This window comes from Capra hircus, chromosome 6 (genome assembly GCF_001704415.2).
Source record: "Capra hircus breed San Clemente chromosome 6, ASM170441v1, whole genome shotgun sequence".
NCBI classification, from domain to species: domain Eukaryota; kingdom Metazoa; phylum Chordata; class Mammalia; order Artiodactyla; family Bovidae; genus Capra; species Capra hircus.
In genome coordinates, this window is record NC_030813.1 from 29,727,436 (window position 1) to 29,744,224 (window position 16,789).

Sequence of the window (16,789 nt, forward strand, 5' to 3'; positions counted from 1 at the left end):
GGGCTGACTCATTTGAAAAGACCCTAATGCTGGGAAAGATTGAAGTCAGGAGGAGAAGAGGTTGACAGAAGATGAGATGGCTGGATGGCATCGCCAACTCAATGCACATGAGTTTGAGTAAACTCCGAGAGTTGGTGATGGACAGGGAGGCCTAGTGTGTTGCAGTCCATGGGATCACAGAGTCAGACACGACTGAGTGACTGAACTGGACTGTAGCCTACCAGGCTCCTCCGCCCAAGGGATTTTCTTTTCTTTTCTTTTCTTTTTTTTTTTTTTTTTTTACTTTATTTTACTTTACAATACTGTATTGGTTTTGCCATACATCGACATGAATCCACCACGGGTGTACATGCGTTCCCAAAGGGATTTTCAAGGCAAGAGTGCTGGAGTGAGTTGTCATTTCCTTCTCCAGGGGATCTTCCCAACCCAGGGATCAAACGCAGGATGATAGCCAAGCAAGGACTAAAAATCAGGTCTTTTGCTTTTTGGTCTAGTATTCTATATTTTCTATACTTAGCCCTTTCTGTCAATAAAGACTTTCATACCATAGAAAACAACGATCCAAATTTCATTTGACTTGATAACTATTTCAATGTCACTGTGATTTCTTAAAACTTTCTTAAAAAGTTAAAGAAAAATTTCTTTTAAATTCAATTTCTTGTTTTCCTGTTGAAGGAAGTTTATCAGTTATATTGTAGGACATCTAATACTCATTTCCTGTTCTTTCCTTCCTGGGCACAGATGAGTATTACAGGTCCTGCATTCTTGCCATGCAACTTGGCCAAGTGAATCTTCTTTTCCATGGGCTATGAGTGAGTTATGTAAACTTCCAAGCCAAGCATTTTAAGAGCAGGTGTGAGCTCTCTGTGCTGTCTTCTCCTTGCTTGTGGACCCTGGTAGCCATGGCTGAAAAGATGTAGGTTGCAGATAGATGCAGCCTGGATTACTAAGAAAGCTGAGCTAAAATAGCTGCCCTGAAGACTTCTGTGATGGAAAATAATTTTAATTTTGTAAAACCTCTAAAATGAGAGGCATTGTTTAGTACCCAGCATGACATAAACTATTTAGCTTCTAAAATTACGTTAGGCTAGTCTTGTATTAAGGGCTTACTCTGCTAAGAGTTTTACATGTATCACCTTATATAATCATTACACTGAGTTAGGAATTTTAATTCACACTTTCTCATTGAGGTAAGTGTTATTTAGGGAGTTAGAGGAATTTTCTGAAAGCCATACATCTGGTCACTGGAGGAACTAGAATTTGAACCAAATACTTCACCAAAGATCATACCCTCAATTAAGTTAATTGCCAAGGATTAATTAAACTCTAGGTTTTACTGGCCTACCTGTAGCGGTATTGTCCTCTTGAATTCTAGGTTTTATAAACCTTTGGATTATAAAAGATTTGATAAACATTTGGTTTATCAGAAACTAAGTCTATGCAACTTAGAATCAGCAGAAGATCAAAGAGACAGTCTCTATAGAAACAAAAAAGGAAAAATGTTAAAGTGCTTATTTTCATTATTGTGTTATATCATCTCTTCCTTTGGACTAGCAAAAGAAATATTTGAGACAAGAATCTCAGAATATATAGAAATATTTTGGAAATATCAGAATAAATAGTTATTTCTCAGAATTAAAAAGTTAAAATTGAAAGTTGGTGTTTCAGCCAAAGTTGAATACACACTACCAGCTTGGAAATATGAAATGCTAGTATGTTTCACCTCTACTTAGAATTTCACAAGTTAAATTTTTTCCTTCTTTTTGTAAATTGATTCCGTCTCACATACTTGATTTTTTTTTTTTTAAGGATAAGAAAAAAGAATCTCATTGGTGCATGCACATGTTCTCAGTCATTTCCGTCATGTTAGACTCTGTGACCTCATGGACTGTAACCCGCCAGGCTTCTCTGTTCATGGGATTCTCCAGGCAAGAATACTGGAGTGGATTGCCATGCCCTCCTCCAGGGGATCTCCCCCACCCAGGGATCGAACCCACATCTCCTACAGTGGCAGGTGGATTCTTTACCCACTGAGCCACCTGGGAAACCCATCTCATTGATACTTGATCTGTATTTACTCAGCTCTTACTGGAGGCTCAACAACTTTGGAGGCTCTACAAAGCATTACAGTAACTCCACTTTTGTTCCCCATTGTTAGTGCAATTACCAAAGGACATTCAAAATTTAAATCAAAGTTGTGTCTGAGTATGTCTTTCTGGCTAGGATAGGAGGTACAACTGCCACCATGACTGAAAGTTGCTTTCCTCTAAGATATAAGGGGACACAATCACATATCTTTTAAATAAGTATATCATAGTGTCCTGGGGGAAATATTCTTTCATTAATTCAACAAATAATTATTGCATACGTACCATGTGTGCCAAGGATTATTCTAGATCACAGCAACATCAGATAGCAAACAAAAATTTGTACCCTGATGGAACTCACATCCCAGTTGGAAAGTGAAGAAAGACCCTAGAAGATGTAATTAAGTTCATCAATTTTAAGTCTTCTCTAAACAGTGAATGTTTGCTTATTCTGCCCCAAATTAGTCAGAACTAGCCTAGTTAGTTGCAGTCCATGGGGTCACTAGGAGTCAGACACGACTGAGTGACTTCACTTTCACTTTTCACTTTCATGCATTGGAGAAGGAAATGGCAACCACTCCAGTGTTCTTGCCTGGAGAATCCCAGGGACAGGGGAGCCTGGTGGGCTGCCGTCTATGGGGACGCACAGAGTCGGACACGACTGAAGTGACTTAGCAGCAGCAGCAGCAGCCTAGTTAGTTATTTCCATTTGGTTGCTTAGTGTCCTTGTTTTACCTGGTGGTTGGATAGGGACGTAAGTAATGCCTAACAGGTGAGCTATCCAAGTTCCTTGGTTACAGAAACCAGTAGACTCTTCACTTACTCATCAGGGTAGCTCCTCTCTATCTGTGCTCTGATATAATAGGGATCTTGGGGGTGAGTAAAGTCCTAGGTGACTGGGCTGAAGGACAGGAAACTTAAAGGCCAATCACTAGAACTTGTTCCTGCTGTTCGGATTCCGTTTCTAAATAATCAAAGCCACATCTACATTGTCCTGGACAGTTGACATCCCCACCCAGACTGAGCTCCCCCAGCTCTGTTGAAAATTTCCCAAAGCAGCCATGTCTTTCTCATCTGGGTTTGTAACTAACACAATTTCCAGTTAGGGTGGTGTTCTCCCCCTCTCTTAAGACTATGTTAGTACTTCCAATGATAATTTTGGTAATAAAACATAGTTTTATTCTCAGTTGTTATTCTTTTATACTTTAAAAGAATTTTATCGATTTCAAGAACTTTTGTAGCCGTTAGTCCATTTCTTTTCTCACAACCCAATAAAACAAATAAATTCTTGACTTCATTTTCCAAGTTAGGAAACCAAAGGTTGATGAAGTTAAGATTTTCCAAAAGTCAAATACTAAATACTGAGCAGGAATTTATTCTCTTAACTAAATAAGTCACTAAGTGGCTGTGTATTAGACAAGTATTTTTTAAAAATGTCTTAAAGAGCTTCCCAGATAGCACTAGTTGTAAAGAGTGAGTGAGTGAAGTCGCTCAGTCGTGTCCGACTCTTTGCGACCCCATGGACTGTGGGGTCACCTACCAGGCTCCTCTATCCATGGGATTCTCCAGGCAAGAATACTGGAGTGGGTTGCCATTCCCTTCTCCAAGGGATCTTCCTGACCCAGGGATTGAACCCAGGTCTCCCATCTTGCAGGCAGACACTTTAACCTCTGAGCTACCAGGAACCTGCCTGCCAATTCAGGAGACTTGAGATACAAGTTCAATCCCTGGGTTGGGAAGATCTCCTGGAGGAGGAAAATGGCAACACACTCCAGGATTCTTGCCTGGAAAATTGCATGGACAGGGGAGCTATAGTTCATGTAGTCACAAAGAGTCAAGACACAACTGAAGCAACTCAGCACAGACAAGTATTTGTCTAACCCTTCAGTTGTAATAATAATTGTCCTTCATGAGTTGAAATTTTCCCAAAAAGTGAGCGTTTTTAATTTGTTTTTAAAGTTTTTTTTTTTTAAAATAAATGCACTGCTTTTAAAATAAATAGGTAGCTGTCCCCAGTAACCTACATGTGAACTATGTAAGTGGCGATCACTCCAGAGGTGATAGCACTTAATGCTTGTTTCTAAATCATTTGGGATAAGAAAACAAACAAAAGCCTGATGGTAGGACTGATTATTATTCTGAATATATGTACCTGATTTTTATTGTCAGGCTGTTTTCAAAGGGTCACCAAGAATATTGCTTTCAACACATGATTAATGACTTCATGTAAGATCATAGTTCTGAAAACAAATTTTGTAATGATAATTAAAATTATGAAAATTCAATTTAAGTAAATCAGATTAGTTTTCTTTATTAGTAAAGCCATATTAATCTCTCTAAAGCTAAAGCAGATGTCATTTTTAAAATGTCATTCACCACTGCACAATTTTCACAAGCTCGTTCTCCATGAAACAGTCTTCTCTGGCTGCTATACATGGCTCTCCAGGATCTCTCTTCTGGTCTTATTTCTTACTTAATTCATGTAAACTATTCTGCACTGTGATTCCCATGTGTTTTATTCTCTGCCCTTTGGCTTCTTACTCTTCTCTCCTCTTCAAGTATCTTTGATTCATCTCTAAATTTTTAAACCCAAACCATGCTTCAACATCAAATTCGAATATTCTATTCCCCAGGTTTCCCCTGATCTCACCTTCTAAAACTATTTCACTGTAGCTTTCTTTATGGTTTTTTTTTTAAATTTTCCAAACAGTAGATTAATTTTATTCTATATATCAACATCTGGAGAATGCTAAGCAAATTGAAAGCCGAGCTGAAATGGGTTCTTTGTTTACATTGACTATAGGGTTCTATGGTGTAATAAATTAGGGGGAATGTTAAGTAAGTAAGTGCTGGTTGCTCAGTTGTATCCAACTCTTTGTGTTCCCATGGATTGTAGCCAGCCAGGCTCCTCTGTCCATGGAATTCTCCAGGCAAGAATACTGGATTGGGTTGCCATTCCCTTCTCCAGGGAATCTTCCTGACCCAGGGATCAAACCCGGGTCTCTTCTCTTCTTGCAGGCAGATTCTTTACCCTCTGAGCCACCATCTGAGCCACCTGAGGAGAATGTTGGCAGTCCAAATTAAACCCACTTCTTTATGGCAGAACTCCTGACCAACGCCTTTTGTATACTAATGGCATTCCAAGTTTCTAAGAGAGTGTTGTAGTAAGCAGAAATTCCCAAACTTATTTGAGGAGAAACCACTTTTTCTAGGCATAGTTGGGGAATATTGTAGTGAAAGAAGTTGGACTTTGGATTCAGACAACTGTGGTTCTGAATCCTGATTTCAGTAGTTATTGGCTGTGTGAACAGTTGTTTAAATTCTCACCTCCATACCTTACCCATATTATAGGTTTAACAATATTAATCCCAAGAATTATTATGCAGATTAACTGAGACCCATGGTAGATGCTCATTAAATACTAGTTACCTTTACTGTTCTGAGTTACAATTAAATTTACTTATTCCTAGGATTTAACACTACTTGAATTATAGCTATAGCACACAAATCATTCATTCATTTAACATACATTAATTAGACAAATATTTGTGCCAATTACTATACTGATGGATATACAATGCATTTCGTATTAGACAGTAAGCTTCTTAAAGCAGAATCCATAAGCATTTCATCTCCATGCCCATCTTGGAAATACTGTGCATTAAACAGGTGCTCAAGAACAATCTCCACAGTAGAAAGTAACCCACAGGAGGACAGAGTCCTTCTTGATCTTCTTTACCACTGTGTCCTTAGCATATAATAGAGTCTCAACAAATACATATTGCATGAAGGATGGATGAAAGTATAATAAGGTCTATAATTCATAACTCCACAGTTAACTAATCTCCAATAACTCGTTATTATTCCCCACCATATTGACAGAAATCTTTTTCTAAAAAAATTGTTAAAATTACCTCTATTGAAATTACTAATGAACTGCCTGCAATTGGGACAGAAAGGAATTCATGTAGTTAGATTTAGATAATTATTAACAATTATGCTTTAAAGAGAAATGTTGAATATATATTCAAATACATATAAAGTTTGATGTTTTAGGGAAAATATTTAGATGAGTAATGTATTTGCTATCTCAGTGGAATGAGCATTGTGTCTTTCCAGGTTAAACAGACTGCCATATCGTGTTCGCATAGAATTGCTTCTTTATATCCTAAAGAACATTGACATACAAGAAGAGGTTAATTAGAGAAAGCATTTTAGTTCCCATTTTGGCCTCAGAAAGGCTTATTGAAACAGAGTTTCAATAGGTCTTTCATCACTAAAGTTAGGAGTAAGAATTAAATGATGGGCCAAAACTGGTAGGACTAACTTCTGTCAACTCATTTATACAACTCTATAAGTAAGATAAAGTATTTTATATACCCACCACTCCAATTATCCTTCATACTTTCAGCCCTCAGTTTGATGGTGGTGAGAAAGTCAAACCAAATTAGGAGCACTGAACTTCCCTGGTGGTCCAGAGGTTAAGAATCTGTCTGCCAATGTAGGGGACATGGGTTCAATCCGTGGTCCGGGAAGATTCCACATGTGGCAAGACAGCTAAGCCCGAGCACCACAGATATTGAGCCCTTGAGCTCTATCCTCCATGCTCTGCAAAAAGAGAAGCCATCAAAGCCTGAGAAGCAACAAAGACTCAACACAACCAAAAATAAAATAAATTAATTAACTACATTGTTTTAAAAGGTAGGAACACTGGTTCTCCTTATGAGGATGTTATGACATCTAAACCTGACACTCCTGCAAAGGAAAGGGAAAAGCATTGTTGGTGTAAGTCATTTGTCACTCTCTTTTAATAGCATCTTGTAATTAAAATTTGAAGTTTCAGAAAGGAAGATTGCATTTATCTGTGGTTGACATATATTAGGTTGATGCAAATATAATTACAGTTTTGGACCGTAATTTTAAATCATTACAACCTAGGCTTAAGCACATCTTTATTAATCAAAATAGGAACCATTAGAGTCAACACATTTTTGCCAATGAGAAATAAGTTTATTCCTGTCATGTAAAAATCCATGCCCCAGGTTTAGATGAACTTTTGGAAAGCATTTTCGGCCTCCTGCTGGTTATGGAAGCATTTTCCCTGTAAAAAGTTGTCGAGATGATTGAAAATATGGTAGTCAGTTTGGGAAAGGTCAGGTGAATATGACAGATAAGGCAAAACCTTGTAGCCCAGTTCATTCAACTTTTGCAGTGTTGGTTGTGCAACATGTGGGTGGGTGTTGTTGGAGAGAAGAATTGGGCCCTTTCTGTTGACCAGTGCCTCGGCAGGAATTGCAGTTTCCAGTGCATATCAATTTGCTGAGTGTACTTCTCAAATACGCTGGTTTCTCTGGGATTCAGAAAGCTATAATGGATCAGATGTATAGCAGACCACCAAAGAGTGACCATGCCCTTTTCTTGGTGCAAGTTTGGTTTGGGAAGTGCTTTGGAATTTCATCTTGCTCCAAGCACTGAGCTGATCATTGCCGGTGTCATATAAAATCTACCTTTTGTCACATGTCATAATCTGATGGAGAAACGGTTCGTTATTGTTGCATAGAATAAGAGAAGACAACGATTCAAAATGAAAATGTTTTTGATTTGTGGTCAACTCATGAGGCACCCACTTATCAAGATTTTTCACTTTTCCAGTTTGCTTCAAATGCTAAATGACCACAACATGGTCAACGTTGCGTTCTTTGGCAACTTCTTGTGTAGTTGTAAGGGGATCAGCTTTGATGATGCTCTTGGTTGGTCATTGTTAACTCCTAATGGCCAGTCGCTCCACTTCTCATCTTCAAGGCTCTCGTCTCCTTTGAGAAACTTCTGGAACCACCACTGCACTGTATGTTCGTTAGCAGTTCTGGACCAAATGCATCGTTGATTTTACGAGTTGTCTCTGCTGCTTCATGAACCATTTTGAACAATAAGAAAATCACTTGAATTTGTTTTTTGTCTAACGTCATTTCCATAGTTTAAAATAAATATAAAATACACAAGTTTAATGTCATTAGCAAAAAAGCATAAAGTGAGAAGTGCACATTAAAATGATGTATAACATAACCACTTTATTTAAGAATGTATTCCAATATCAAATGGGAAAGTTCAACAATGCAAAACCGCAATTACTTTTGCACCAACCTAATAGCTTTCTAGAACTACTAGACATCTCCCCACTTCCAGATACATAATCCAATGCATATTTTTTTTTCTCAGCTCTAGATAAAACAAAAATATAATGAACTAAAACACAGACCCTTATTGGACACAGAATGCCACACAGAACCAAATGACTAGAAATTATCACATACAAGGGAATCAAGTCAAACTATTACATAAAAGAACAAAATTCTTCCAAGAAAATCTCTTGAACCTCTCAGTCTCAGCCATGTTATTCCTTAACTTTCAGGAAAATTCATCCATATCACAAAGACAGTAAATGTAAGTTTAACAAAAACACTCATAATAAATCTAATAAATCTAATTTATACACTAGTAAGTTGCAATTCCCAATTACACAAAGTAATTTTAGTTACTTAGGTGGCCTGTTTATATATTATATATTAAAAATTCAAGGGAAACATTTCAGAGAGAAGTTGGTAAATTATGCATTTACAGTGTCTGCTTTTCCTGATGTACTTTAAAGACTGTCAAATGACTTCATGTAACAAAGAGCAATGTTGTAATTATAAAGTTCTGCCTTACAAGTTATCATATTTGTTATTTTGTGAGAGTTATAAGTTACTAAAATAATTTTCAGTTTTTATGGTATGACATCTTTTAAATAAAAGGATCCTGTGTGATTAAATTTATATTAAGACATCTCAAACTGATATGTTTCATATTTTAGATATTGGTGAAAATTAATAGGATTGAGCTCTAGTAGAAAGCATGAAAAGGAGAAACATGCTAATTCAATAAAATGTTGTAGTATATTCCAGAACATCCTTATCTGTAGCTTTGTACATTTACAAGTACTATGTGAATATATTCTGATGAGATTTGGTAGAGTGACCTCTGTAGCTCTTCTCCCCATAGGGAGAGTACTGGAAGAAATAGAATTGCCAGGTCTACACAACAAAGTGTCTCAAAACTTCCCTTTGCATATGAAAGATTAAGTAATTGGGAGGAATGAAAAATACAACTGGGGCACACAAAACACCTCAGACTAACATGAGGTGAAGATGGTTTTTAGTGAAACATACATGGGGTATTAAAAGATGCAGATTTGATGAACACATTTAAAAAAAGTTTTAAGATGATGCATAACTTGAGTGTCACCTAATAAATATGATAAATGAATGGCACAAGCTTGGATGTGAAACTTGATCCATCTTTACATTTCTGGAACTTAACAGTTAATTTTTGACATTAGTGAATTTTTACTATTTGTTGATAGCACTACAGATTATATTTCTGGGGAAATGTGGATATTGCTTTAAATAATTTTACAGCAGCATTAATCACAAATTTGGATCACTTTATAACAATCTCTAGGAAAACACTGTTAGTGATGTCAACACTATTCGAAGTTAAAATTATCCTAAAGATAAGAAATAAATGTCAAGTACTAGATTTTATTGCTATATTCAGGTATAGCCTCATAAAGATCCAATCAGAGGGTTGCATTTATATCAGAATTTCTAGTCATTTGAAACTCCCTATTAACAAGTACATATTCATGCTCATTATAAGACTTCTTGGTATAATATGCTAATTACTTTTCTACACTTTGCCTCCCAAACCACAATGATTCCTGTTATAAAAGCAAATCACTGCAAACTTCAAACAGCATGCATCCTTGAGATGCTACTATTAAAGGATGAACAGTGATGGGAAATCTTTGATGTTATCAGACGGGATGGAAAATACACATTTGTATTTGAGTAAATCCTGTAGACCGAAGTATTTCTCCCCACCCTTAAATAACCTGAAACCAATTTCAAGTTCCCAAATGCTCTTCAAAGCAACCTGCCTTGGAAGTAATGCTGATGGCATTTCAAATTTCAAGGCAGCTTGCTTTTTCCATCTCAAGACTTCAAGCAGATTTGAAATTTCACTTTCAAAGAGAAAGGACATTACCTACTTTTACCCAAACCACTAGTCTCTGGTTTGATGAACAAAATGTCATAGGTAATGAACTTACCTATGATAATAAAAAGATGATATGTAACCCAGTAACTCAGAGTCTGAATAATGCAGCTAATTCTAGACAGTTCTAAAATCTAAGTGTTTAGATACTTAATGCTTCAGTTTTTTTTTCTTTTTCTGGTGGTGCTGACCAAAAGTTGGAATATAAGCTTTGGGCCTGTGGCAGGGCCAGTGTACCCAACTGTAATTAATCCATCTCCTGCTGAATGGAGCATCTGTGAAGCTGAAGACAAAAATCAGTGTGTGCTTGACTCCTGAGCCCATGGGGAGCCTGGGCCACACAATTCAGAACATTCACACTGTGAATAATCCCTGTAGTAGGAGGGTTAGGTCTGTGGCTTCATGAAAGGATTTAGATTTGTGGTTAATAGAAACATCCATGAGCCTCTTTGGGCAAAAGGATACAGTAGCCCTCATGAAGTTTCCCTAGCTTTTAATTAGGTTTCCTTTGATTGCTCTAAGTAAAAGGGAGGAGTGAAACCTGAAGTTATCATCTTGGGACACAAAATACTTGTATGCGGTTTTAATATCCTGAGCCTGTTTCGCTGCTGCTCTCTACATTTTGGAAAGAGCCATTATAGTCCTAAGGAACTGCACGCTGCAGGTTTATCAGCCCTTTGGTGACCGTAAATTTACTGCAGCAACCTTTAGAGGAAGTGTTTCTTTCCCAGTAACTGACTTTCTGCATGAACGGAAAAGGTACAAACAAATAAAACAGGCCAGAGTGTTAAATACCAGAGTGGAGTTAAAAGGTGGCAGGAAAGGAGAGAAGACGGCTCCATCTTTGTACAGGTTTCTAGACATCAGAAAAATGAGAATCATTACAATGAGACAAGAAAATGAAAGGCATAAGCAAGGACCAGGAGAGAGGAAGGAAAGTAGTGCTATTTGTTAAAGTTGGTTTTTCATTGTGGAGGCTGGACATTGGCTAAAATAATATAGTAATCTTTCCAAGGATTGGGATATGCTGGTTACTTGAAAATTCATTTTAAGCTGATCACTATTTAAACAAAATTTTAAGGTAACATTAAATATATTTAATAAATATTTTAAAATAGAGTCACCCCGTTAGGACCTTGCCCTGCCTTGGGCTTATAAAACCCACTTTCCTGGGCTTCATTCCAGTTCAGGGACTCATGAGTTGGACTTAAAGACTTAGTATTTTCTGTGACTCAACTCTCATCCGCTTGTGATGGGAAGAATTATCTATCCTCTAATGAGTCAGCTTCTGCTGCTGTTGGGGGATTAATTTCCCTGAGTGTTTTTATCCATATGAGAATGTCCTAGATTTTAGAGCAAGTACTGAAACACTCTTTTTTAGAATCTCCAGATGACACCTCTTTCATGTTACTTATACCAAGAAGTCATGATCAAACATTTTAAGAAATCATGACTTTTATGAGCTACTTAAACTCTATATCCTATACCTGTCACTGTATCATGTGTCATTTCTTTTATACATTTATATATGCATGCATTTTTTATTCTCATCTGATTATGTCATCTTCTTAAAACCCTCGCCTCTCAGAAAGAAATTCCAAATCCTAAACATGGTGTTACAACAGTGGTGCTCAAACTATAGCATGCATCAGGATTCTTGGAGGACTTGTTAAAATATTGCTGGACTGGACTATCAATTTTTCTTTTTCACTGAGTCTGGAGTAGAGCCCAGGAATTTGCATTTTCAACAAGTTCCCAAGTGATGTTGATAAAGCTGTTCTGTGGGCCATACTTTGAGAACTGCAGGTTCACAAGAATGTATATAAATAGGCCGCTTTCTTGTCTCTGGGTTCATTTCATGCTAGTATTCTGTGTCCTGTGCTCAGGTATCTTCTCCTGGGTTCCCAGTCTCCTCCTTCCCTTTCTTCTTCTTACCATGTGTCCTGTCCCTCTCCCCATATGATTTAATCAGTCTAACTCATGCAGGATCTTTCATACTAAGTTGAGTCTCCTTGTTATTCACTCTCATTACTTCAATACTTCTTTGCAGCACTGAACACAATTGTAATTAAATAACAAATTTATACATTTATTATAACTCTAGTTAATATGTGCCCTTCTCACAAAAATAAAGGTTCATTAAGGGCAATGACTATCTTACTCATCAGAATTTCATAAGTACCCAGTGCAATACTTTCTGCATAATTGATGCTTGATAGACATTTCACCCATGAATGAATGAATGAACAAACAATACAAGCTAACATAGTTAATCTTTCTTACTGTGCTCATACCTGATGCTCATACGCCATTTATGCTCCAGCTTCCTAAAGGATGTCCCTTCCAGTTCTCTCAGAGACATTCCATGCTAGCAGTGTGTGCAAGAGAAGTGGCAGTTGCCCACATACATTGCCCATATATATATAATTTAATTTTTCTTGCTCAATGCAAGGAGGCATATTTCAGGATGAATCTCTGAACTAGACTTTAGTATCACAAGATTAAATACCCCTAAAATGATAATCCTGGACTCAAGTTCAAGTTTAATTATTTTAGGATTATATAATGCTGTGAAATAAATTCCAATTATTTGAGCATTTTAACTGGAATTCACTTTATTTTTAATAGGATTTTGGTTACATTTATTAAAGAGAAACATTTGGGCTTTCAAAAATTCATGAAAACCTTAAAGTCATTCATTTTCTGGCTAGAACAGAAGAGGTTTGTTAACTAAGGCTAATATTTCTTTCAATAAAAAACAATGTGCCTTAATAATAAACAAAGCCATTTAAAATAACTTAGTTTTTTTTTTAAATCACCATATATTTATAAAGTGCTAGATCATATAATAATAAAACCTAAATATATATACTTGTGTATATAAATATGCTAATGATTTATATACCTATGATTATTGTTTTATGTCATTCTGTCTCATTTTATGTAAAGAATTAGGTAAACCTATACTGTACAGCACATGGATATCTTACATACAACCTGTATAATTAAGATAGAATCCTTAGAAGATGTTAAATTCAAGTTCATGTTTGAATACACAGAGAAAGTTAACTTGGTGGTGGGTGAATATTAGGTAATAAAGGGAAAGGATTTTTGTGGATAGATCTAATTCACTTTCATCTTCTGATGAATCCAGAAGATTTCAAATAGCAAATAAGAGAATGAGACAGCTGTGAATCAAGTAACTGGAGCTAGAAGAAAGTCAGAGGAGATGAGAGGCAATATGTGATTTGTTGGTCCATGGCATTAAGAAGGATCACTAGGGGAAAAATTAGGTATGATGTTTTGTATTTTGTTAGTACAAGTCTTCTCCTGACTTAAATCTTCCTTTGCCTTGGCAGGTCTCATTGTCCGGGAAGTGAGCATTGAGATTTCACGCCAGCAGGTGGAAGAACTCTTTGGGCCTGAAGATTACTGGTGCCAGTGCGTAGCCTGGAGCTCGGCAGGCACCACCAAGAGCCGGAAAGCCTATGTGCGCATTGCATGTAAGTCTCTGTGCAGCGACACTGTGGGTTCCAGAAGCTAATGGAATATGGGAAAATTTGACCACACCTGCTCTGGTGTCGAAGAACCCTGGTTGAAAACTGCTCCCAGACTTCTGCATTTGAGCTACACTTTCCCCTTAAGTCATCAGAATATCATGTCATTTTCTGTTTCAAGGCAGTGAGTAATTTTCCTTTAGGAATGTGAAAGAATTAGTGCTACTTTCAAAAGACCGAATGTTCTTTTTTAATCTAATAGTAATTAGGCTATAGGAAAACAACTATATTCCTTTCATGAGTTTATTCTGCCAATTTGTTAGGGCAATGTTACTAGTTTTGCTATTAGAAATAGAAATTACCCGGCAAAGCTTCTCTATTTGTTTTAGAACTGTTCTAATGCATCAAAACACACCACTATTTTCCAAACTGTATTAATTTCTAGAGTATTTCAGAGAGATATTTCTAATATATGTTCAGGGAGAGGTTAAAAGGGTTCCATAATCAGTAAATGTGGGAAATACTTTTTTGGACAAAGTTAAAGAAGTTCCTTCATTGCAAAACTTTCCAGATTCTTTAATATGCTAATATACATATTATCCCCAAGGAGGAGATGTTGCCTGCAGCTCTTTCTGCAGACCCTTTTCTCAGTGAGTACTATTCACACCTTGAACAGCATGAATGCTGCTTTAATGTCTGAAGCTTCCATACTGAGAAATTTTGTCAAGTGTGAGACCACTGAAAACCATGTAAATTGTACTATCTGAATTCCTTGGCATGTCTGTTCCAGCATGTATGTTAAGTTGCTTCAGTTGTGTCTGATTCTGTGAGACCCCATGGACGGTAGCCCACCAGACTCCTCATCCATGGGATTCTCCAGGCAAGAATACTGGAGTGAGTCACCATGCCCTCCTCCAGGGGATCTTCCCAACCTAGGGATCGAACTCTCGTCTCTTGCATCTCCTGCATTGGCATGCAGGTTCTTCACCACTAGAACCAACTGGGAAGCCCTTGCATGCCTGTAGTTTACTAAATTTCAATTTGCATTAATGTCAGCGCCACTTCCCTCTAACATGTCACTGTGTGCACGCCTGCTCAGTCATGTCTTATGCTCAGTCATGTCTTATGCTCAGTCAAGCATGCTCAGACTGTAGCCCACCAGGATCCTCTGTCCAGCGGAGCTCCCAGGCAAGACTATTGGATTGGGTTCCCATTTGCTACTCCAGGGGATCTTCCTGACCTAGGAATCAAGCTCCCATCGCTGGCATCTGCTGCACTGGCAGGCAGATCCAGACTCTCGACCGCGGAGCCACCTGGGAAGTCACTGAGTTCAAACAGTTTTGGCTCTGATGCTTCCCACAGTTCCTGTTCTTGCCTGTTCTTTCCCTTCTGTTTGATCTAGATCCCAACCATTACAGTCACTTACCAGTTAGTCTCCAGTTAGTCTTTTACCTTTTCCAGCCCTTTCCCCATATTACCACAAATGCAAGATTCTGGAAGATTCCTAAAACTCAGGTCTTACCTCAGCTCACCTCCATCCCTGCTTAAAATTTCATAGTAGCTTCTGAGATAAAGTCAAAATTTCCTACAATGGTATATATCACTGTATTTGCTTACTAGAGCTGCTGTAACAAAATTCTACCAACTGGTGGCTTAAACAAGAGAAACTTATTTTCTCACGATTCTGGAAGCTGGAGTCCAAGATCAAGGTGCTGGCAATATTGGTTTCTGCTGAAGCTCCTCTCCTTGGCTTATAGATGGTCATCTTCTCCATGTCTTCACGTGATCTTCCTTCTGTAACTGTCTGCATCCAAATTTCTCTTCTTATAAGGATGCCAGTCATATTAGGTTAAGGCTACCCAAATGACCTCATTTTAACTTAATCACCTCTTTAAAGGTCATATCTCCTAATACCTTCTGAGGTATACTGGGCTCTAGGATGTCAACTTGTGAAGTTTGGAGGGGGGATACATTTCAGCCCATAAAAACCACGTCATTGTTTCCATAATGTAACCTAAGTTTCTAGCTCTGACCACAAAGAATGTCTCCGATCTAGTCACACTAGATTAGAAATACTTCCATTTCTTTGTTTCCAGCTGTTATTCATCCTGAAGCACTGTACCTTTCGCTTACTTCCTTTCATTATTTGTAAAAATTCACTTATTCAACAAATATTTACTAAGCTTTTACTCTCTTATTGAGATAATTTTAGGTATTTGATATGGAGCCAGAATCAAAACACATAATGATCCCTGTCCTCAAGAGGCTGGTTTCTGCTAAACAAGTTGTTGTTTAGTCGGTAAGTTGTGTCTGACTCTTTGGAACCCCATGGACTGTAGCCCACCAGGCTTCTCTGTCCATGGGGTTCTCCAGGCAAAAATACTGGAATGGGTTAGCATTCCCTTCCCCAGGGATCTTCCTGACCCAGGGGTCGAACCCTCATCTCCTACATTGCAGGCATATACATATTCTTTACCGCTCAACCACCAGGGAAGTTAGGGCACGCTTAATGAAGTAAATGATCAGTAACAGAGCAGATGGTAAGTGTTATGAAGAAAGACAGTGGGGGATGGGAGTATGCTGTGCTGGGGACTGTGGGCAGAGAAGGCCTGCAGAAGTTGGCAGTTGAAGCAACCTGAAGAAGAGGGTGGCGGGCAGTCAGGCAGAGGGGGCAGCGAGTGGCATAAGTACAAATGCCCTGAAGCAGGAATGTTTGCTGGTGCCATGAAGACTGAATTGGCCACAGTGGCTGGAAGAGGGTGAGGGAGAGGAGTCTCCTGGATGAGTTGAGAAAGGTAAGGACAGGAAGGGCAGTGTGCAGATGGGGGCCTGCGGGTGTAGCATCTTTGGTTCTCAGTATGAAATGGGAGCTTTGGAATGTTTTCTGCAGAGGAGTTCATGCCCTGACTTCCATTTTAGCAGAACACCTGACTGCTCTGTTGAGAAAAGATCGTGAGAAGCAAAAGTAGATGCAAGGGAGACCAATTATAAGGCGGCAGCTGTGAGAGATGTTAGGACAGCCTAGGTTAGAAGGTGAGACCTAGATTCTAGATTTATTTAAACGCAGAGGTAGTGGGGTTTTTTTTTTGTTTGTTTGTTTGTTTTGAGAGAGAG

General features: G+C 38.0%; 1 protein-coding gene across 3 annotated transcripts in view; it reads left to right on the forward strand.

The window, feature by feature from the left end:
• The window catches only part of UNC5C (unc-5 netrin receptor C), a 419,967-nt gene that overhangs the window by 262,195 nt on the left and 140,983 nt on the right, over positions 1–16,789 (forward strand). For all 3 annotated transcript variants that reach the window (XM_005681406.3, XM_018049297.1, XM_005681407.3), the window contains exon 3: positions 13,538–13,681. In XM_005681406.3, the coding sequence (XP_005681463.1) occupies positions 13,538–13,681 (144 nt within the window). The remainder of the gene's footprint in view (positions 1–13,537; positions 13,682–16,789) is intronic.